The sequence below is a fragment of the Bemisia tabaci genome, chromosome 3 (assembly GCF_918797505.1).
Source record: "Bemisia tabaci chromosome 3, PGI_BMITA_v3".
Taxonomy (NCBI): domain Eukaryota; kingdom Metazoa; phylum Arthropoda; class Insecta; order Hemiptera; family Aleyrodidae; genus Bemisia; species Bemisia tabaci.
In genome coordinates this window covers 8,270,782-8,293,387 of record NC_092795.1, presented here as the reverse complement: position 1 = coordinate 8,293,387, position 22,606 = coordinate 8,270,782, and the positions used below count along the sequence as shown (strand labels likewise).

At 37.0% G+C, this 22,606-nt stretch overlaps 1 protein-coding gene across 1 annotated transcript in view; it reads left to right on the top strand.

The window, feature by feature from the left end:
- Positions 1 to 12,067, top strand: part of POSH (SH3 domain containing ring finger posh) — a 34,587-nt gene extending 22,520 nt beyond the window's left edge. Inside the window, 3 exon segments of the mRNA XM_019044356.2 lie at positions 1,617 to 1,745; positions 4,194 to 4,325; positions 5,003 to 12,067. Of these exon segments, the coding sequence (XP_018899901.2) occupies positions 1,617 to 1,745; positions 4,194 to 4,325; positions 5,003 to 5,171 (430 nt within the window). The 3' untranslated portion in view covers positions 5,172 to 12,067.
- The last annotated feature ends 10,539 nt before the right edge of the window (positions 12,068 to 22,606 follow it).

Sequence of the window (22,606 nt, the reverse complement as noted above, 5' to 3'; positions counted from 1 at the left end):
CCCGGATACCAAGTTTCACTTAAATCGGTAGGAAAGAGCGCCTAGCAGGCAAAGTCTCAGTTGTAACAGTTATCCACTCCGTCCCACTAAACTGGGACATGGGACAGGATGGAAACAAATGGGACAGGATGGAACGGGACAAGATGGAACGGGACAGGATGGAATAAGCTGTTTTTTAAGCTTATCTCTAACAGTAAAGACAATTTTGGTGTTTTTTTTCACGGAATATTTAGTAGCACATCCTAGAGGATCGGAATAAGAGAAAATTTTCCCTAACGCACACTTCGAAAGTATTTTACGAGCTGATGTTAGTGTGTGTGTGTATGCTTGACGGCCTGTTAGTTATCGTGTATAGCATTCTGTTTGGCATCGTTAATGGCGTTAATCTTGCACAAAAATTTGCGAATTTCGGAATTTTTGCCATCTACGACGTGTGAACTATTCAACCAAAACAAAAAAAGTCGTTTTTGGAAAAACCTCAACGTTACGGCAATCATTTAGAGCTTATTACATCGTTGCCATGTCTCTCCTGACTGTTGCTGACTGTTGCTCGGGACAATGATTCTAGCGCGTGAAAAAGTTATTGATGGAGCAAAAAATAAATTGACATATTTTTTTTCTCAAATTCAAAAGCATTACCTATCATCTCCGATAAAGTTTTCTTAAATAATCACTCTAGTTATGCTGCAACATCGATTTAAAGTCAAGAACCAGGCACGGGGGACACGCAAATTTGGGACAAATGTAGGTAATTTGCACATTCAAAGTTCTCCTAAATTTTTATTTCAGTCCAAATAAAGTGGGAAATAGCATGTAATAGTCAACAATAGTGTGGAAAATGAGAAAAAAATTTGATCTGCCCATGTTTCTCAGATTATGACGATTAAAACAGCTGGGGACACCAGATTAGACGCTTATTTGAACTCACCCAGGTGTCACTGCCACGGTGGATGACGTCAAAAACCTGACTTTTCAAAGGGCAATATCTTGGTTAATATTGAATGTAGAAAGTTGCGGTATGGACAGATCTTATTACTTTTGCTAACCTACAAGAATCGAGAATCAAAACACGATTCTGTAACCAGCGCAACTGACCCACTAGGGACGATGCTGGAAGGAGGGCATATGTAAAAAGTACAGCGCTTCGAACCAAACCCCTTTTGAATATTTGAAATTGTTTTCTTAAAATCTTTGTGGATCAAGTGGTTAAATCAAAGGCTATTCTTTTAATCCAGGCCCTGAAGTTTGGAAATCTATGATGTAATAGTTCGGGGTGAAAAACAAAATTTATGAAAAAGTGTACTTCGAGGTGCGGTTTTCTTCCGGCATGATCCTGAATTATTTTATTTTGCTTTTGTTGTAACATAAGTTCCCAGTAATCTAAATTAAAAATTGATCACAGTAACCTATGATGACCATCATTGACTTTTAAAGGAAATCTATTTTCAACCATGATTTCTCTTTGAGTTACTTAACTACTTTGCATCGATATTTCCTTGAGCCATCAAATTCTTTTGATTTAAATGTGTCCAATTCTTGTAAATAACCCTGGACCCTAGCTTTGTGAGAATATCGCTTAGTTTTGATGTGTGTTGCTCGATCCCTGTATTCACCAGGTCTGATTCCTGCCCAAGTCAATTGCTTGCCACAGCTTCAGCTGATTCGTCCTCACGCATGCTCTCTCCCTATAACTCGCATAGAGTTAAACCGAAAGAACGCTCCAATGTTCTTAATCATTTTCCGAGGTATGTTCTGCACTGATTTTGTTGCTTGCTTGCTCTTATAATTTTTTTTTCATAGGATGCTGAGAAATTTCGACAGTCGCTTGTTGAGGAAAAACTCTCAGATGGACTTCGTTAATTAATGAAGGGGTCGAAGGGAGCTTTCATTTCAGATTCTTAAATGGATTGCATTTTGCAAAAAGGAACCACTAGCATTGTAATGATGCTAAGATTGTGCAACTTCATCTTTTGCAATAAAATTGCGGAAATCGTGAAAAACTATGAAATTTAGATGGTAATTTTCGTCTTAAATTTACAGTTTTTAGCGAGTAAAATAGAAACTATTAATAGATAATCGGGTTTTTCCTCCAAGACAAAAGAAGTTGCACAATCTTAGCAACATTGCAATGCTAGTAGTTCCTTTTTGCAAAATGCAATCCAAATGGAATGTGAAACTGCAGGAAGACATACCTAGTTCGCAATGTTTCCAAATCTCCACTGCCCTATTGTTTTATCAAAGGAGAGCAAGCCAACGCTATTGCTTGAAATTTCAATATATTTCTCACACACGGGAGAAGAATTATGACGTTGAATATTTTTTCCTTAAAAATTAAGTAAGACCAAAAGACTGCAACGTCACAAACCGAAATATGGAATTCTGCAGTTTCACTGTCGATACATTGTCCAAATATCCTCAGGAATTAATAATCGGTAAAATGCCTCAAAGATGTAACTACCTCATGAAATTTGGAAATATTTCAGCTAAAAAACGTTTTAAAATTTCTTTGGATAAATGTCAGCTCTTGAAATCAAACTATTCTGCTCATTTGAAAAATTTTGAGTTTGTCTAATCATTTTCCCATTACTTCATACAGTATTCTCTCGCTATAACGACACTCATTATATTGAAAATTTCTCTTTTGCAAAGGAATCGCCCGGCCCTTTGCCGATTCGTTATAGCGAGAGATTACTGCACTTACAATGTGAGATATCAGCTTTTGTCCTTATGACGGAGGCTGATAGAAGTCAAAATCACCAAAAATCGCAAATTTCCTGAGATGCGGCGATAATTAGAGAAAATTTTAAATAAGCGGGTCACATTGACCTTATGATGGTGCAACATAGATATCAATCTTTTTGTATGTGCTTATTTTTTTGTTTTCCATGCGTTTTGGTTTCTTATTTTTTTGTTTTAATGCTTTTGATGTTTGTTTTGATTGACAAATTGCATTACCCAGCACTTCTAACTGCATTTTTAAAGTTTGTTGTTTGGTGTAATCTAAGTTAGGTTTTTAAAGGAAACATCTCCAAATTAATACTCAGACAACTGAAACTGTAGTACTTATTCACCGACCAAATCTTATTATACTTCAATCATGATTTCTTATACCGTCACCCTTCTGTGGAAGTATTTCAAGCGCCATGTGTACTTGAGCACTATGTTGCCAAACTCAAAGTCGTCCAGTATTTTACAGAAGAAGTGATGAACAGAATCAATCGAAAATTTTACCTGATACTTCTTTTGCCTTCAAAATTAATACCTGAAATTTTACGAAAGTATGGACAAAATTCCTAAAGATAAAATTAAAACAATATCGTTATGTCTGGCTTCATCGCGTCTAAGCATAAGTAGTGTTTGTGACACTTTGGCTGGGAGTGGCGATATTAACTTGCTAATAATCATTAAGAGTGCCGCAGTCATCAAAAAATTAGAATGATTGAAAGGATTTCACCATATACTATGAGACAGGGTATAAATCATGACTTTGTCAATGCATTTTTTCTCATCAAAATTTCACATAGAAGAAGTTGGTTTTGCTCAGAGAATCTTTAATCAATCCATACATTCAAGAGAAACCAGTGCATGTATGTTACATTATAAACCCCAAATTCAGACCTACAGCTTGCAAAAAAATCAAAATTAATGGAGCTCAAATCTCTCATCTTAAAGAGACTTATACATCAAGCAGATAGCCTGATAGGTAGAGTTTGATTTTTCACAAATCTTATTTCAATGCTCAGAAACTGACCCCAAAAAAATGTGGCAAAAAGGAGGAGCTGTTTTTTTTTTTTTTTTTTTTTTTTTTTTTTTTTTTTTACAATAAAGCACACACTGAAATTTTATGTGATCTGATGTAAATGGACTTCAATGGTTTTTTGAAAACCAAAAGTTTTAATTTACGAAAGTATGAAAGTTTACTGTCTCAGATATGAGTTAAGCCTGAAAATTTTCCATGTGTTACAGTGTTGATGAAATTGTGACAAAAATTGTTTATTGTTATTCTTGATTTCCAACCTTTTTCAGTGGTATTCTCTAAAAATTTCAAAAATGTAACATAGATTAAAAAATTTGAAAATAATAACAATGATGAATTTATACTTCAAACCTTTTTTAAAACTCTAGTCAAGGATAAGTGTGTAATTATTATTTAGTCTTGCACCTTCAATCTTCTTACTGCCTTTTTTTTTTAGCAAATCAACCGGCGATAGCAGCACTAACGCCATTAGTTCAAATATTCACCATAGGAAATCAAGTTCTTTAGATGCCGATGCCAACTCAGCAAGGAAATTGAGCAAGCAACTTGCTCCTCCGATCAAAGAAAGGTAAATTATCTTTTCGTTGTACGTCTGTTTTTACTGTAATGTGTGTCATAGAATCAGAAATTTAATTTTCAAAAAGATCACCCCTTAGCCATCTGAAGAATGAACGAGAGCTGTTCGCTTTATCTTTGTACCAATATGAGGTGTAAAATTATATTTTTGTCCAAAATTTAAGTCTGGAAAACGGAAAACATCCAATAACTATTTCTTATTAATGCGTTTTTTGAACTGTTAAATTTTAATCCTTATAACTCCCATTTGGTTTGATGTATTTGGGTATATTTTGTACGAAAAATACTCCTCTAAGTAATGCTACTAATGTCTACTAATTGTCAATTGCAAACGTTCGTACCTGTGATCTTAATTTTTCATCAGTCATCAACCCCACTTAGCCGGCTAAAAACTTTTCTGAAGTATGTTCGGTGTGTACATATGAATTATTAAGGATCAACAACAATGCTATGATCAGTCTTGTTCTCTTTGCTGCATGTTAGATAAACTTAAGGCGCGTTCAAACAGGTTGTCAAGCTGCTCGATGAGCCCCATTATAAACATGTAAATTTTGCTGATCTACTGAGGCAGATTGTTATGACGACGATCTTGCTGGCCTTGAGTGCCGTACCTTAATGTTTCTGTATCCGTTTTCTATGTTGCAAACCATTCTTCCTCTAATGTTTCAGATTCCGCTGTATTGTACCGTACCCGCCCAACAGCGAAATTGAGCTGGAACTGCAGGTTGGAGACATCATCTACGTGCACAAGAAGCGAGAGGATGGCTGGTACAAGGGCACGCAGCAACGCACTGGCCGAACAGGTCTCTTCCCAGCAAGCTTTGTAGAGAGCTTCTGAGATCCGGCTCCATGCATGATGCGCGAGTCATGCATTTAAAATTTGCACTGTACTATTTTAGTATCCCTTTTATAGTCCAGCATTTTAAATGTAGTTTAACAGCCCACAACGTTGTAATTTTGCAGCAACTGTGCTGTTGCAACTAGTAAGAGCAACTTTGAATTTTAAGTTCACCCCATCATGACACAAAATTGTGATAAAGAAAAGGTAGCCAGACGGAAGGAAAGACTTTTTTTTTAACTAGCTGTTCGTCAACCACTTTCAGTCATGCCAGTAGTCCATGTTCATCATCTTTTTTTAAAAGTTGTACGGATGATCTCAAGGTTTTTTTTGTTTCGACATAGAGGCAAGCGAATCCAATTAACGTAGTCAGTCTAAAGGTTCGGCAAGAATCTTGGCTGTTAATTTCTATTATTCAAAACATAATTCTAAGCTTAATATAGCTGACAGCAATGGTTTAGTCCTCCTTTTAATTATAACATTGGTTGCTGTAAGTTTAATACCTGTGAAATGCTCCCAAGTAACTTCATTTTCGTTGCTGCATAATATAAATGGAAAACTAGTTGTTGTTGGTTGTCTAATAGAGTGATCCCCAAAATTTGAGCTTCCAAAGTTTATTTTTTTTTCAACAAAATCGTGCAACTTTTTCTATTTTGTTTTCTTTGAAACAAAATCGAAACAAATGTCTTTGCAATATAATAGAAAACTGGTTATTGTTTAACCTTTTTTGGTTCGTTCTGGTGAACCCTGCTGCAATTAATTCTTTCTAGGTAAATTTTGTCTCTCGTTTTTGATGAATGCTGTGTTATAATAATGCATGTCTGAAGTATTCCTCAATGATGCAATTCAAATAGCTTAACCTTTTTACTTGTCTAGGTCTCTTTGTCTCAACTTAAGATACTATATATATTTTTCATGGCCAAATTAGAGAATAAATTCAACGAAATTCCTGTGTCATCATGGTACTAACCCCTATCGAATTCTTGGATCACAATTTTTTAATATTTTAATCAGAACTTGTTACTATCATATTTTTGCTGTAAATGTCATTATTTTCTGTAATGTTTCAGTCTCCTGGAAGATTTTCCAAATCTCTATCGTTATTTAAAATCTGAAAATGAAATTCAGTGAATTATCATTACGATTAATTTTCTTATCATCACAATGGCAAAACCACAATGTCAGCTAATTGTGAAAGAGACAGAAATAAAGCCTGTTGAACATCATATGTAGGTAAAAACACCACCCCATATTTTTTTAAGCTCAAAAAGATCCAATTTGAATTTCCAATTTCCGATGTGAAATTTTCAAAATTTATTATTTTGCTGGCCAAATTCTCTTATCATGTCTCTCTAAAAATGATATTCTCGCTGCCACGTACATAGTTCATAGATTTAGGAAAACAAATTAGATATTTTTTCTAAGTCTGATAAAATATCCGCCAAAGAAAAATGTATCTCTCGGTCTAAATCATGGCTGCCTGAGTAGAATTGAAGTATTCATATTTTTTCTGTTCCAATACAGAAAATAATAATGGCGCTAAACTAAGACTGTATATGATGAGTCTGAAAATATTGTATTTTATTTTATCGAATTTATGTTTCTAAGTTGTCCCAAACCACTTTAATTTAAGTTCTCTATTGAACTAATTTTTAAATGGTAGGTCGGAAAAAAAATTAGGGAAATTCAAGTGAGGCCTGAGATGAAATCAAAGATACTTTGATATTTGATTAAAGTAGTCGTCATATTCTCAGAAGAATTATGTAAACCAAAAATAGCAATGTATCATTCTATCTGTGAAAAAAAAAGATTTCAGTGCTGTCCATGCCTCCAGGAAACATCATAAATGTCTCGTCTCCTGAAGGAAGGAACATATCTTGATTGCAATGTTTCATCATGTCTTACCAGAATTTATTTATAAGAGAACCTTCTCATGAATTTGCCTGAGAGTTTTTGTGATTTTTCTTCACACTTGTGAGAAAAGGCACTTAATTTAACAGACTTGGTTTGACAGTCCTCTCATGAAAAAATAAAATGTTTGTAGAGGTATTGAAACAAAGCAGAGAAGATACATACTTCCGTTCACCTTCTTCTGTCTGCTAAAATGCTCACAATTTCTAGCATAGATTTTAAAATGTGTCTCTGATAAATGTATCATTTTTCCAAGTTGCATGATCTAAAATTAATTTTTTAGAATAGACAATTTTTATGATAATCTGTAATCAAGCTACCAAATGATTGTATTTGCAGGGAGAGACAAGAGCTGAACTCTATTCAATGACAGCTATATGATTTTATCAGCTACACAATAGCAAAAAGAAAGTCAGTGCAATATTTTGATTAAGATTTCTTCTGGGAAACTTTGATTCTCTGAAAAACTAGTGCATTGATGATTGATGATCATTGAATGATGGATTGATGGGGAAAGATCTAGGTCATTTTGAGGTCAGCAGCCAAAAATGCATAATATGTATACGTACAGGATGTCTAAAAAATTTTCCCTGCTCTTTCGTAACTTGCAGTGTAACAACTTCATCCATCCATTCGCCATCATCTAAAACGTATAGAATAATCGCCATTTTCAGACTCAGCATTAGAAAATACCTAAAAATTACCTATCACATAGTTGACTTTTTCTCTTTTAATATGAACCTTTGCTATAATAATATCAAAATTGCTCTGATTGAATCCAATAGCTCAGTATCCCATCAGCACTTTTGCGGAATTACGAATGCTCTTTTTGTCAATGAAAAATCTATTTGAGTTAATCATAAATATTGAAATGTGTTCACGATGAAATTTTGGTGGTTATTTTTCCCTCTTAATTAATCTCAAGGAATTGCATTTTCAACGGTGATTTCCACCCATGTCGCCCGTATTTTAGACAGTTTATATTATTCTTGTCCAAGTAGCAATAGTTCTCCTTTGATATTGAAAACAACAAATTTTTCTATTGTCATGGCCATAACTTTTCCACCCTAATGTTCCTTTCATAGGCTAAATTAGCCTAAAATTTTTTATGTCTGAATTTTCTCAAAGTTTTACTCTTCTCTCTTTTTTTTTTTTGCTTTTCAAGATTTTGAGTGCTGTCTCTCAGTTTACTGAGTTTCACCTTTTTCCTATCGGTTTTATTTTTGTGTATCCAAATATGGTGATTGTATCCATATTTGTAGAAATATAATTACCAGAATGGACCAATGTAAATAAAAAAGGCAGCCATGGGTTTTGTCAACTCTACACCTTTTTGTAATCTATATTCAACTGTTTTAGTAAGTACCAAGTACCTTGAAAAACTATTGTTGTAGATATCTCGCACCATGTGTACAGTTTATACATATTTTAAAATCATCTGTTATACAGGTCTTATCAATTCATACTTGATTACCAAGCGGATGAAACCTAGAAAAATTGAATCAAAGACTTATAAAACTCGTTTGTTGTAGTTAAATTAATGATAAAAATTAATTAAATTAATTTATTTAGTACTTTTAAATTTACTGAATGTCTAGAGCATGCTGTTTTTATTTCCGTAAGCTGAATCATCGTAATATTATCATTTTATCATTGCAGGTAGATATAAAGACTATTGTCAGAAATACTCCCGTCTTTACGTTGTTGAAATATTTTATCCCTGTTTTTAGAGCATTTTATTGAATTTTATATCCCTCTCTGTTATGACTTTGACCTAGCAGAGTTTGAGCCAATAGATTTAATGCTGATCTTTCTGCAAATTTAGCAAATACCCTTAATTTTTCTCCCCCTGTAAGTGATCTTATTTTTCATTTTGTCCATAAGGAGATTGGAAACTCTCAAAACGGTCATGAAAAAGTTCTAAGAAGGATCAGGGTGACATTAAATTGTCATCTCCTGCATGAAAAAACGTGTTTTAATTGAGCTGTTTCAGTATTTTCTACTTTCATTTCATTTGTCGATAGCAGAACCATTGCTTGAATTTTTCTGAAATTTTTTTAATCTTTTATGAAAAGTCTTTGAAATTTGTATACTTACTTTTGTGACGGGTTTTTCATGATAAAATGAAATAATCATAGTAATACTGAAACAGCACAGGTGAAATACGTTCCTTCATACAGGAGACTGCAGGTTGTTTTGCTTAATACCTACTCCATTGGGCAGACTTTCCATAACTTTGCCATAAAACCTCATCCTAGAATATTTTAATTTAGCCGATACACTTGCAATGTCAAGCAGTCGCCAAATACACGATGTAAAAGAGTTAATTGATTCAACTTAAAGTGATACATAACTCTGAGCCATTCTCACAAAAGACTTTTTGATTTGCATTCTGAGATTGCCTGAAGGGTTCTGGTGATGCAGTTTTACAATTTACAACTCAGAGCATTTAAGCTCTACAGAATATGAATTCCTCTCTACCTGACCGCAATCACCAACAACTCGATTTTCATCACTGGATCACAAACCAGGGATATATTGTGCACCTAATTGGCTAACCCGAGTGGTTGTTATATTTAAAAATCTACTTAAAGATTTAGATTTATTTTAATCCATCTATTTTAAATTTGTTCAGTGGTCTAACCCTTGACTCTTTTTAATAAGCAATGTAAAAGAATACCCAAAATACCCTTACCGATCACTGCCATTGAATTTGACTTTAGAGCAATGCACTGCTCAACTGTGATGCAAGTGCAAATATTAGTCTAATTTTTGTCAATTCTGTTCAGCCATCATTAGCTCAATTAGCCCTATTTTTATATTTCACGCCTAACTTGAAGTTTAATTTGCACAAAGCTCATTTTATAATCAGGATATGGCTAAATGCATGTGCTTCTACAATGAATATGCCTTCTAATCTAAAGCGCAGTCAGAAGACACATTTTTCGTCCTGTTATTGGAACTATTTACAACAAATGTATAAAAAATAAGTGATAGAGATCGGCTAGATAAGAGAATGGAATCTACCATGGGCAGATGTGCTTACCACATGTTTAATGCTCTCAGTAAAAATCAATTGGTCAAATGTAAAAATCTACAATTTGCTCCCTCTGAATTGTAAGCAAGGTTTAAATAAGAATTACAAACCTCACAATTGAAACAGCAATTTACTATTCCTGTGGGCTGGTTGTTGAAATTAATAGATAAAGCCGTAGACAAAGAAGATACAGGGATTATGGAGCCGATCCTATCAGTTGAAATGAGTGGTTCCTATAGACTACGAGAGAAAATGTTGGACTAACTGTAGAGTCTCTTGTGGGTTGCCCTTAGTTGGTCTATCATCTACCTTCTTTGTCCATTGCAACTACCTGCTTTCCACCAATAGCAGCCCTCATTTTGTCTTCTTTGTTCTTAGCTTTGTCTATCAATTTCAATCATCAGCCTGCAGACCCGCTAATGTGTGACCATCCAAGGGAAAAGGATCTCAGTGCAAAGGCCGGCAACTTTTGTCAATTGGGGTCGAAAAATTAGAATTTGAATTTTCAACGGTAAAGGTTCAGTTCATTTTTTGTGTTTATAAAGAACCTAAATTATATTTTAGTCCAATAGTTAACACCTTCAAACATGGTTTTTACAAACTTTAAGAAGACCTTTTGACAAGGTCTGAGCTAGAGGAAAACAGCATGAAGTTTGGAAATCAACGAGATGTTTACAACTTAAGGAACACCTGCTTTTTAATTTGATAGTTTTGGACAATTTCGGCCAAAATGTTCGGAAAATATTCCTGTAGGCAATCGCTCCAGTAGCTCAATTTTTATTGAATCAGCAATAAGTTCCCTTTTCCCTCGGACAATCACACAACATTCTCAACCCAACTTCTTAATTAAGAGAAAGGAAAATAAAAGTATTAAACTCCTATGTTTCATAACCAGGTTGTGATTTTAAGTTTAGAAGTATCTCAAACACAAAAAACACACTCAGTTTTAGATTTTGTGCCAAAGTTTTTAACAACCACACCTCTTGAAAATGTTGAAGACTTCTGATTAAATTATTTTATTTTTTGTAACAGTGTCATTTTTTCTCATTTTGAAAAAAAAAGTAGAATAAGCAAAAAAGGCATAAAAAAAGTTATTATGCTGCCAGTGAACCCAAAACAATGTCTTCTTTCTTTTTTTCTGTTTTTGTCAAAGTATCTCACGTTCTTGACTCATTTTTGAGTTGTGGGTTTTTCAAATTGAGTTATCTTTGTTTGAGTTTACACAATGTATATCAGTCGTCTCCTGCGCAAAGGAACGTAGCTCATCCGTGCTGTTTCAGTATTTTTAGGAACATTTTATTTTTTTATAGGATAACAATCTCACGAATTTTTTTGAAAATTTTCGTGTCTTTTCTCGCAAATATTAGGAAAAATCACTGAGAATTTCAACAAAATTCATGTGACGAGTTTCCTATAAAAATATAAAATGTAAGTAAGGTATACTAAAACAGGGCAATTGAAATATATTCCTTCGAGTGAAAGACAATGTATTGTTTGAGACAAAATATTTAAATGCACCTAATGCACTCATTACTTATATTCTTATAGTTTTCACCAGTTTTTAAATTTTTTATTTATTTATTTTTTTTTATTTTTATTGTAGTATTTCCCCATTTTAATCGATTGGTTTATTTGCGTACTTGTTCTAGTACTTTTTGCTTTCCAAAAGCGTCTGTTTTCGACCCAGTTTTTCTCTTGTTAAAATTCCTGATAGTGTAAATTTGTATTAACTCTGTCACACTGTCACATATTTGTTCTTTCTCTGTACATATAGGGTACAATTTTATTTATTTAGTCATTTTTCTCCTTTTGTTGTAAATTGTTGGTTCTCATAGAGCAACATTTGTCTCGGAATCAGATCCTTAATTTATGAACTCGATGTGTAAAGTGTTGGAAATAATTTTGACTGTTTCCTTGTGGAATTATTCAATACAATGTCTTGTTCAAATTGAAGTTTTCTAATTGCAGTTCATAAATTCCCTTTTTTGTCGAGTTTTTCATAGAACTTCTTAAACGGAGAAGATTTTTTGCAAATCTAAATGAAATTCTTTTGCGTTTCTCGTTCCACTGTGTTCTCCAGGAATTCCAGAACATCACTATCATCATATAAATGTTTTAAAGTAACTGAGTGAAGCATTTAAATTTTAATCAGTCATTGTGCTCAAGTTTCAAGAACCAATAAACTTTACCCCCCTCCCCCAAGCAAATTTTGAAGGAAAAAAATATTCATCATAATTTTAAAACTAAAAAACATTGGTATTTTAACTGTTTCAAGAGCATAATATTTTCATAGACTAAATGCTATTTAAAGCAATGGTCCAATAGGGAAAATGTTTGAACAATGAACATACGTTTAGTGTATTTAATTTTTTTCCAATTTTCTGAAGCTTGACACTTATTATTCCATACAACCACAAATATACCCGCCAATGAGGCAAATAGTCATTTCAGATCAACATCTTGTTGTACTTATATCAAAGAGATTAATCACTATGGGAAATTGTCTTAAATAGTCAAGAAATGCGTTTCTAAAGAAGAGGCATTGAATATAATTATTGATGTACCTCCGAATCATAGAGAAATTGCAAAAGGTGGTGGCAATGCAGCCATTGTAAAATTTGGCCTTGATGTGGAAATGCATAATGCTTATCAACCAATGAGAATGAAGGTACCTACAGGAAGGCTGCTTTGCTCTGTACATGGTCCATCTTCGCAAAAATCTTCAATAAACCTTTGATTGCTAGTTGTGATGCAGACGTGTACTTACATTTGTTTGGCACCTTCCTCTGTACTTTCTCTATGGGTACAAAAGTCAGTTTAAACTGTCACTTTATGTCCTGCTTATAACAAAAATTTATTCACCTCCCAAGTATCAAAGTACATTGGAATTATTCGCAAAACAATGTAATAAAAATTATTTCCCCTACAAAATAGCAATATTTTTACATCAATTTGTTAATGATTGCCGATTTCCAATGATTGATAAGATCAATTCCATGTAGGTATCTGAAAGATAGGCAATTTCCCTTGCAAAGAAAAATCGCAACTTATTCCAGTTTTTTATGGTAACAAGCAATAAGAGCTGTCCCTTCAATCAGTAATGAAGCCACATATACAACACCCCGATGAGTAGTAATAATAATTGGACTATATTTTGCAATTAGGAATTACACTAATTTTTGGCTCATCCATAAAAACACTTATGTGCGTAGGGGATCTAATGATACATATTACGTTGCTCATAGACTGAGCCGGAAATTGGGAAATTGTTGTTCCTAATTGCAAAAGTGGTCCAATTTCACCATGTAATGGCGCTCTTGCATGTGGAAGGAACTGCGATTTAAGCCACAGTAGTTGAGTAAAATTTCGCGAGAAACACTATGATGCCACGGGTTTTTTTCTGAAACCGACCTACGTCAGAGGGTAAACAAACCTCAAGATGCAAACACCTCTTTTTTTTCTCTATGACGTATCTCGATTGAGATGTTTGAAAATCTCCGCTCCTAATTTATTTTTTTGAAGGAGAACAAATCGACACCATACCTTCTTTCGCAGAATTTTCTTGGCACTTGGAGAAAAAATCACGGTGGTTCTTAAGCAGGGCCGGATGGAGGGGATGGCCACATGGGCCGCGGCCCATGGCGGCAAATTTTGCAATTTTGGCGCGTATACGTAGTATACCGCCTTTGCGATCGTTTCGAACCCCTGCTCGATACAATAACCGAGTCCCTTAGTTCCTTCCGAAAAGTGACTACCGCGAACTTCTGAGATTTTCCAAAGCGTGTAAAAAGTTTATTTATCCATCAATAATTATGATTTAAAGTTGTTTCTCATTCTGGGGCTCATCTAGTTTATGTGCAGTGAATACCAAGAGTCTACGTTACTTGGTTTTTTTAAAAAAAGCCTAAGAGTGCGACGCGCTGATTTAAAATATGCATATATAAGCAGAAGCAAGCGAACTGATTCGAGGATGGCTGATCAGGTCGGCACTCGTTGAATGAGAATTTCACTCTTCGTTTTGTTTAAAACGTTGCTTTGACAGATCTCCACGGGCGCCATCCAATTCCCTCCCCCGATTCCCTCCCAAGACCGATTCCCTCATGCGGCCGGAACCGATTTCCGATTCCCTCCCGGCTTTGAAGTAAATTGAAAATATGTGGCAACGTCGCAACAATTGATCAAGTAGTAAGACGAAATAATCAAGATCCAAAATAAACTCACCATTCCCAGATACACCTGATACAGCGCCATTTCTCGTAAGAGTAGAAGAGTAGGTGGTAGAAGTTTGAAGTAGGGTAGGATGGGGTCAGTCCGCCAGGGTGGGTCAGTCCGCCAGTCGACCGTAGCGCCCCTAGCGGTGGTCGAATTGGGAAATTCAAAGCATGGGAGTAAGCAGTTGGAAGTGCTCGTCTACTATATGTTGTTCCAGGCATGATTCATTTGTTTACAACTAACCTACAGGCGCAAGTGTTAAAATTGCTCCCGATCGTAACTTTTTTCTTTTTTGGAACTTTTCGTCTGGACTTTGGTGGTTTGGTGATCGAAATTTGGGAAGTACATCATCGTAAACTACTCACTCAAGGCTATTGATTCCGTTTTTGATCTTTGAAATATCTTTACTTTTGTCATGTCAGGTAACAATTTTGTGCAGCGAAGCCGGGATGGGGTCATTCCGCCAGTGACGCCGAGGGTCATTCTGCTACTGGCTAAGTGACCCCTTTTTAGGTTTAGGTGCTGCTACACTGGCTAGTCCTTTATATGTATGTAGTTCAATTTCAAAACCACCGACTTTTTATTAATATTTTAACTTTTTTTTTAAAAAAAAAAAAAATTCAAATTTTGAAATTTATTAGACCCTTAAAATTAACTTTTCGTTCTTATAGTTATAGACTTTTTTGTACTGACTGAAGTTCTGAGTTCAGATATGTTTGTTTTCCTTCATTTTTCTTAATTAAATTGTTTTTTCCAGCACTTCTCATGTCTTCATTTGCTACTGGCGGACTGACCCTAAGAATGTGGCGGACTGACCCTACTCGTGGGGTCACTCCGCCACTTTCTTTTTTAAAAAAAAAAAGTTCAAAAAAGGGGGGGAAAATGCACCTAAAGAATCCAATTTTTTTTTGTGCATAGTCAAAGGTCCAAAGATCACTCCTAGCATTCAAACAAGTTCATCCATCAATTAGGGAACTCAGGAAAAATCTTGGGGCAAAAAAGTGGCGGACTGACCCCATCCTACCCTACCTTAAACGGGTGTAACAGAGTCCGTCGCGTCAAAAAAAATAAGACCAAAAAAAATAAAATTATCACAAGAAAACATTTGGCGAATTTCTATGAAGTACCTTAAACGGGTGTACAGAGAGCGTTATCTGAATTTCTACTCCTCTTCTACGCGACCTAGTGCGGTATCAGGTGTATCTGGGAATGGTGAGTTTATTTTGGATCTTGATTATTGCGTCTTACTACTTGATCAATTGTTGCGACGTTGCCACATATTTTCAATTTACTTCAAAGCCGGGAGGGAATCGGAAATCGGTTCCGGCCGCATGAGGGAGTCGGTCTTGGGAGGGAATCGGGGGAGGGAATCGGTTTCGGGAGGGAATCGGGGGAGGGAATTGGATGGCGCCCATCTCCACAACCCTGTTATGATTTTCAAAATTTGGTACTCCTTGCTCTGATAGCCGGGACCAGCAGGATAGTGGTAAGTGCAATCTGTGATGAGCCTCGAGACTCATTAGACCATGTGCTAATCGTGGCCTATACAGAAATTCACTCCCCTATCAGGCCAAAACAGTGCACAGGCAGGCACAAAACCCAGGTAGTGTCCCGGTCCTGGCTCGGTTCGCCGCGTCGCTTCCCAGCTGAAGAACAAAAGGCGACCCTCGCGGTCCTCGTCACAGTCAGACCTAATTACTTTCACTCGATTACCCATTTCACCGTCACGCTGGGATCCATCAAATTTTCGAAAAAATTGTTTCGCGAGTACCTAGGAATTTTTTCCTTACTCTCCGTTCAAAGACGAATTGAAAGAGGTCTCATTCATAAAAATCGGCCGAATAGAAGAGAAGTTACAGTATTCGAAATCCGAAGAAATCAACGAAACTTCTCCAAACAAAAAATAAAATGAAGAGGAAAAAAGAAATGTATAAATTACAATTAAATATAATTGACCTCAGAATTTGGCAAGCAATTCAACTATATAACGGAGAAAAAATTGGGAGAAATTACAAAAAATTCGCCTCTTGCAAGGGGCTTCCTTGTAAGAATTTTGATCTGAAGGCAAGGATTGAATACCAGCGCAATACACCATACAATACATGGTGTGCCTGAACGAACATTTTTTTGTGTGTCAAAATCGAAAATTCTTTATATTTTTTAACTACAGTGTCTCTTGAGTCGTTTAAGCCAAAAAAAAATTCCGTCAAGATTCTGGAAAGTAAAGGCGCTTTAAAAGTATTCTGGGGCTATGTATCCTAACTGTGTCCACACATGGTTTCTGTTCAGCATATCCATGTGTAAGTATTTTTACACGTAGAATCTAATTTTCACGTCAGGGAGTCGACACATCTCGATTTTTTCGATTTTATACGGAAAATTGATGGTTTTTCGGGATTGAAATTATTATTGTTTCATGAAAAATAAATGCACCCAAAATGACTATAGCATATTGATTTTTATATATTTGCACCCACGAAATTGGTTGGTAAATTCAACGAGTGAGTGCATCGACCTGGTATATCAAGTTTCTGCAATTTTTTACGGCAAATCGGTAGATTTTCGGGATGTAGATTGCTTACTTTCAATTCATGAATGAATAAAGCATGGACATGGTTGAACTTCTTTGCATGGAAATACGTTTAAAATAACAAAATCAAGACATATTTAATGCAATTACATTTATATCGAGTCAATTTCTTTTCAATAATATATCGGGATTTATAATAGGTACCGGTGATTTGGATATTTTAGCCCCAAAAATACCTTTAAATCGACTGTATATCTTTCAGGAGTTCGACAGAATTTTTCCTTTCTTCGCTTAAATTATTCCGTAGCACTTTTCTTTAAGAATCTGATAAGATATTGCTGGGGGCAGATCAAAAAACTTAAACTCGTTCGAATGGCTTTCTACATTCACAATACACGGTCTCGTCAAAGTGCGTCGTCGAAGAGTTGGATCGTATGAATTCTCTTGTTGTGCTACTTGCCTATTTTGAAATCTCTGTAAATGAAAACTAAAGGGGTTGATATGTGTGAGTTAATGACGCGCCTTATCAACACATTGTGTTGGAGTTCACTGCTTGTTTTTTAAATATAGCTATAAAGAAAAATGGGATTCAGAGAAAAAAATTACAAACGAAAAAAAGTGACAAAATCTCTCATTTCCCAAGAGTATATCTCTAATTTTGTCGTCTTCCTGTGATACAATAGACAGCACCTTTAATTAGTCGAGTTAACACCAAGAGAGAAACCGAACATGGAATTTGGCCTGGAACGGCGCGGCGCAGAGAGCAATGATGATGAGAACTTGAGATGAACAAGAGAAACCAATGGCGCGGTGCGGCGGTCGGCATGTAACACATATTAGCGCCTAGAAGACTGCATGAATACTTCACGCATTGCGTCAAAGATAAAGCGGCCGCTGCGGTCAGCAGCGGGCGGCGTGAAACGCATAGCGCCTACAAGACTGCATGAATACTTCACGCATTACGTCAAATTTAGTGCGTGCAGCAACGGTCGGCGTGAAACGCATAGCGCATACAAGACCGTAGGAATACTTCACGCATCGCGCCAAACACGGTAAATCAGCGCGGCGCGGCGGCGGAAGTTAAAATTCATAAAGCACATTTATGTTTGTGCTTTCATAATATTTTCGTTCATCTCTTGTAAATCGAAGGCCTTGTCCACGTATAGGTTTACGGAACTTAACTTTCGCGCGAAGTTACGTGAATTTTTGCTAGTAGTGTTGACAGGGCTTTCGCAAAAAATGTGTCCAACACGAGTAAACGCGTCTTATGCACCCCTCCCCGTCCGGCACGTTCACTTGATGGTTTTTATTGATGTTTCAAAACGATTGAGAAGGGGGCGGCAAAATAGGTACAGGCGGCTCATGGGCGGTAAGCAAGTCGATCCGGCCCTGTTCTTAAGAATTGCCGTTGAGTAGTTTTTCATTTAAAAAGTATGGCAGGAAGTCTACGACGACGTTGCAAACCGAGATACGTGGTTGCGGACTTGCACCGTCGATTTGCTCCCCATATTTGCATAGCATAAAGAGTTTTGGGTCCTTAGGGTAGCGTGGGATATTCCCTCCATTAGGACCTCAACTTTGAGAGCTTATTTTAAGCTTTGGAGTTCGTTTCAAAGAAATAAATAGTGGCACCATCGTGTTTCGCGAGAAATTTGCCATAGGATTCAGGTGGTAGCAGGGCTGCAATTTGTTTTGAAAAATAAATTTTTGAAATTTCATAAGAGTTACTTCATGAAATTTCAGAAAAATATTTTTCAACGTTAAATGCAAAATTAAATGAAAGGCGACTGGTTTTTGCTATCTGGAGATTTTTAGTGGGTGTTGCATAGCCAGCCCCTGAAAATATGTATCTTATTTTTTTCCATATTTTTTCCAACTTTGTGAAATTTCATGAAATATTGCACAGAACAGAAGTTTTCAATATTTCATATTTTTCATTTCACCCGCATAACTTTGGGTAGTAGGCAAATTCCTGATACATTAATTAGCCTCATTGCAATTTATCGCAATCGGTGCTACTTGGGCTCCGAAATTCCGTCATGACCAAGTGCCACCGTATTCACCATTGCTCACCATTACGTGGTCGATAAACCATCAACCGAAAAATACTATGGAGATCAGGTAGTTATGAAATACCAGTAATTAATATTTCGTGACTAATTCGAATTTTCCCTATGGTCCTCTCCCCCGCAGTCTCCGGTAGACGGGAGGAAGCTGTTATCTACACAGCGGAAGCTCTTTGTCGCGCGCGCAGTTCGCCGTTAAAGGACGCTAACCGCGCGCAGACACAACAAACGTGCGTTTTCCCGCCAAAGAATCGCGGAATCGGGGAAAAAATTCCGCACAGGAAGCTCCAAATGCTCAGGGTCGTTACTGCGGGAAGAAGGAGCCAACCCGCCTCCCTGCCTCCTTATCGAACGCGGAATTTTCCAGTGGAATCCCCTACCGGGTGATGATGCTCGAAAATCCAGCTGTGGAATGAATACTGATTTCTAGGGTGTGTCCACACATGACGCCCTCATTGAGGGAGGGGGGGGGGGGATGTCTTGGTCCTCCCCTGGTAAAAATTGGCGATAAGAGCTGCGTTTCAAAATACCATAGGAATTCTTACAGCCGGCTAAAGAAGGCTACAGAAAATCATATAGCTGGCTGTAGAATGCGGAGAAAATCATACGGCCGGGCTATACGAAGCGATCAAAAATTATGCAGCCAGGGCTATAGTTCCTATCGCCGGGCTTTACACTTTATCACCTGGCTGTTGCTTTTTCGCCATCGGCTATAAAAGGCTATAAGAAATTGTGTAGAAATTCGTGTGCTTTGGAAATCATTAAGTTTGATACGGAACCACCTTAATATTTACAAAACACACATTATATTTTCCTTTAATACTATTTTTTTTCATCAATTAAAATGAGAATAATCCATACAGGATGTGCAAACATTTCAAAATCATGAGTTGAATAACGCTGACTCCGCCAGATTAAATATTAGAGCCTAACACAAAGCGGAGCGGCGACGCACTGGCGCCTACAAACCTAACAGGGATACTTCACGCATTGCGCAACGCGTGAAGTATCCCTGTTAGGTTTGTAGGCGCCAATGCGTGTTTCGCGCTGGCTGCCCGCCTGCCAAGGCGCTTGAAGCAACTATTTCACACCAGAGGTTGTTATTTTGACCAGGAATCGGGATATGAATATCGTCGAAACTTTTTTATTTCTGTTTTTTGCCGTTAATAATGGATTTTTAAAATTTTCTTTTATAAAATAAAAATAGCCCCTAAAATTTTGGCCTGATAACGACACACGTCTTCAATAACATATCGAGGTAATTTTTTTTTAAATATCGCGCATAATTTGAAGATCGTGTAATTTCAAAAGTCAAAAAAGTCAGATTAATATAATTGCGCTAATGAGCACTTTCTTCATCCTTTCTGCTCTGGTCCTTCCTGCCTCGACGTATGTTGCTTGATCAAGCGACAATCCTGGTAAATGTCAGAGAGCTTCACTGCGACACAGCGCACTGTGAGTTAGATCATGCATCTTTGCCACGCCTCCTCACCTTCACCTACAAGTAAAAGTACCTCTCTTCATGTCATCAAATTTTGACCACGAATCATCACAATATCTCGTAATTTTGCCGAACCTCTGATCATAAATGAGATAGGTACACAAGCCATTCGGCATCAATCGTGGCGCAATTCGGTGGAATCGAAAAGGGCAAGCCGCATTAAGTGTTGACATTTTTTGTCCCCATATGTTTGCTCATAGAATTGAACTCGTACATTGAACTAAAAAAAAGTGCTTGGCTCAAGCAAGATGATTCTTCAATTTGACATTTTTTCTTCTATGATCAAGAATTGAATCAGTGAGAACGAAAAACACACCAACTCGACAACTCTAAAATCCTCAATTTTCATTAAGGACAGTCAATTTTCATGAAGGTCATCGAAGTTAGCGAATCTGTTCTAACTTGGACCTTTAATCTGTCCTTAAGTACTTTTCTTTCGGCACCAAAAATTTCTTCTTGAACATACTTCTTGACCTACTGTGCAGTTTTGTGTGCGTCCTCATTCTTTTCATTTTCTCGAGTTGGTGTGTTTTCGCTCTTACTGATTCAATTAAGTATGCAGCTGATTTTTTTTTTTTTTTTTGTGGCTTAATGCAAGCATTTTTTTCTAGGAACCAGAGCCTAAAAAAAGAAGATTAACAAAACCTCTTAAAATTCAAGAATCATGCATGCAATTTCAGCACCACATATCTGCGAATGTCCCGAGAAGGGAGATTTCAGTCAAATTCAAAAGTGTGTTATTGATATCGGAACACAGAGGAGTGTTCCACGGAAAAACACTTGGACATATTTCTGCCAAACGGAACTGTGCGCATTATGACGTGAGCCAGGTAATATGCATATACTCTTATGAAGCTCGGGCTCATATTTTAATGCACTTAGCTCCGTTTGGCAGAAAATGTCCAAAAATGTTAAACCAAACTGACAGAGGTTCGGTTTTGTAGTTTCGAGGTCCTTACCAAGAAAAACCCATATTACCATGTCCAAACCTATGGTAAATAATCGATTCTTGTCGGAGCACCTGGCTCCTACAAGAATCGAAACATCTTCATAGGTTTAAATGGAAAAAAACAATGTTGCCAATTTGCTGGATCCACCAATACATCCAACCGCAGAAACTCGAAATTGCAAGCGAGCAGTTGAGCATATTAGGGCGAATTTGCGGTCATATCATGCAAGTCACCGCAAAACCGCGAATCTGTATCAAGAGTTGAATTTGACGTTTTTCTATCAAACGGAACTATGTATGTTAAGACATGAGCCCCGAGACCCATAAGAATACGTGCATAACAGGCCTCACGTCATAATGCTTATAGTTCCGTTTGACAGAAATACGTCCAATTGGCCATAAAGTACCCGCGAAAACTCAGAATAACACGCAAGTCTCCGAAAAATCGGCGAAAAGTTGCGATTTCCCGTGAATACTCACAAAAGCTCGCATCAAGATCACATGAAAGTACGGTCGAATCCGCAGTAATAATAGAATGACCAAATGGAAACTCGTAATAATACGTGAAAGCCCTGAACAATCTGCAGCCATACACATCCACAAAATCGCAATTGCCCACACCCGTGATTATCCGCGGAAAATCACGGTATCAAGGGAGAACCCGCAAAAACCTACAAGACCCCAGTTTTACGCAAGTACCTATCGATAATTATCCGTGAGCGCCCGTCATTATCCGCGGATAATCTCGGTCTTGCATGAGAACTCGCAAAAACTTACAAGACCGTATTCATACGCAAGTACCCGCGAAACCGCAATCATTCGCAAGTATCCGTGATTATCCGCGGAAAATCTTGACATTACGGGAAAACCCTCAAAGACTTACAAGAACCCAGCTCTACGCGAGCACCCTCGGAACGGCATTTATCTGCAAGTACCCATGGAACCGCAATTAGTCGATTAACCGTCAATATCCGCGGACAATTAAGGTTGTGCGGGAGGACCCGCAAAAACTTACATGACCCCAGCTCCCAGCTATACGCGAATATCCGCGAGACCGCATCTGTCCGCGAGGACCCATGATTATCCGCGAAACCGCATCGGTCCGCGAGGACCCATGATCATCCGCGAAACCGCATCTGTCCGCGAGGTCCCATGATTATCCGCGAAACCGCATCTGTCCGGGAGTACCCATGATTATCCGCGGACAGCGAAAAATCACGGATTTGCGT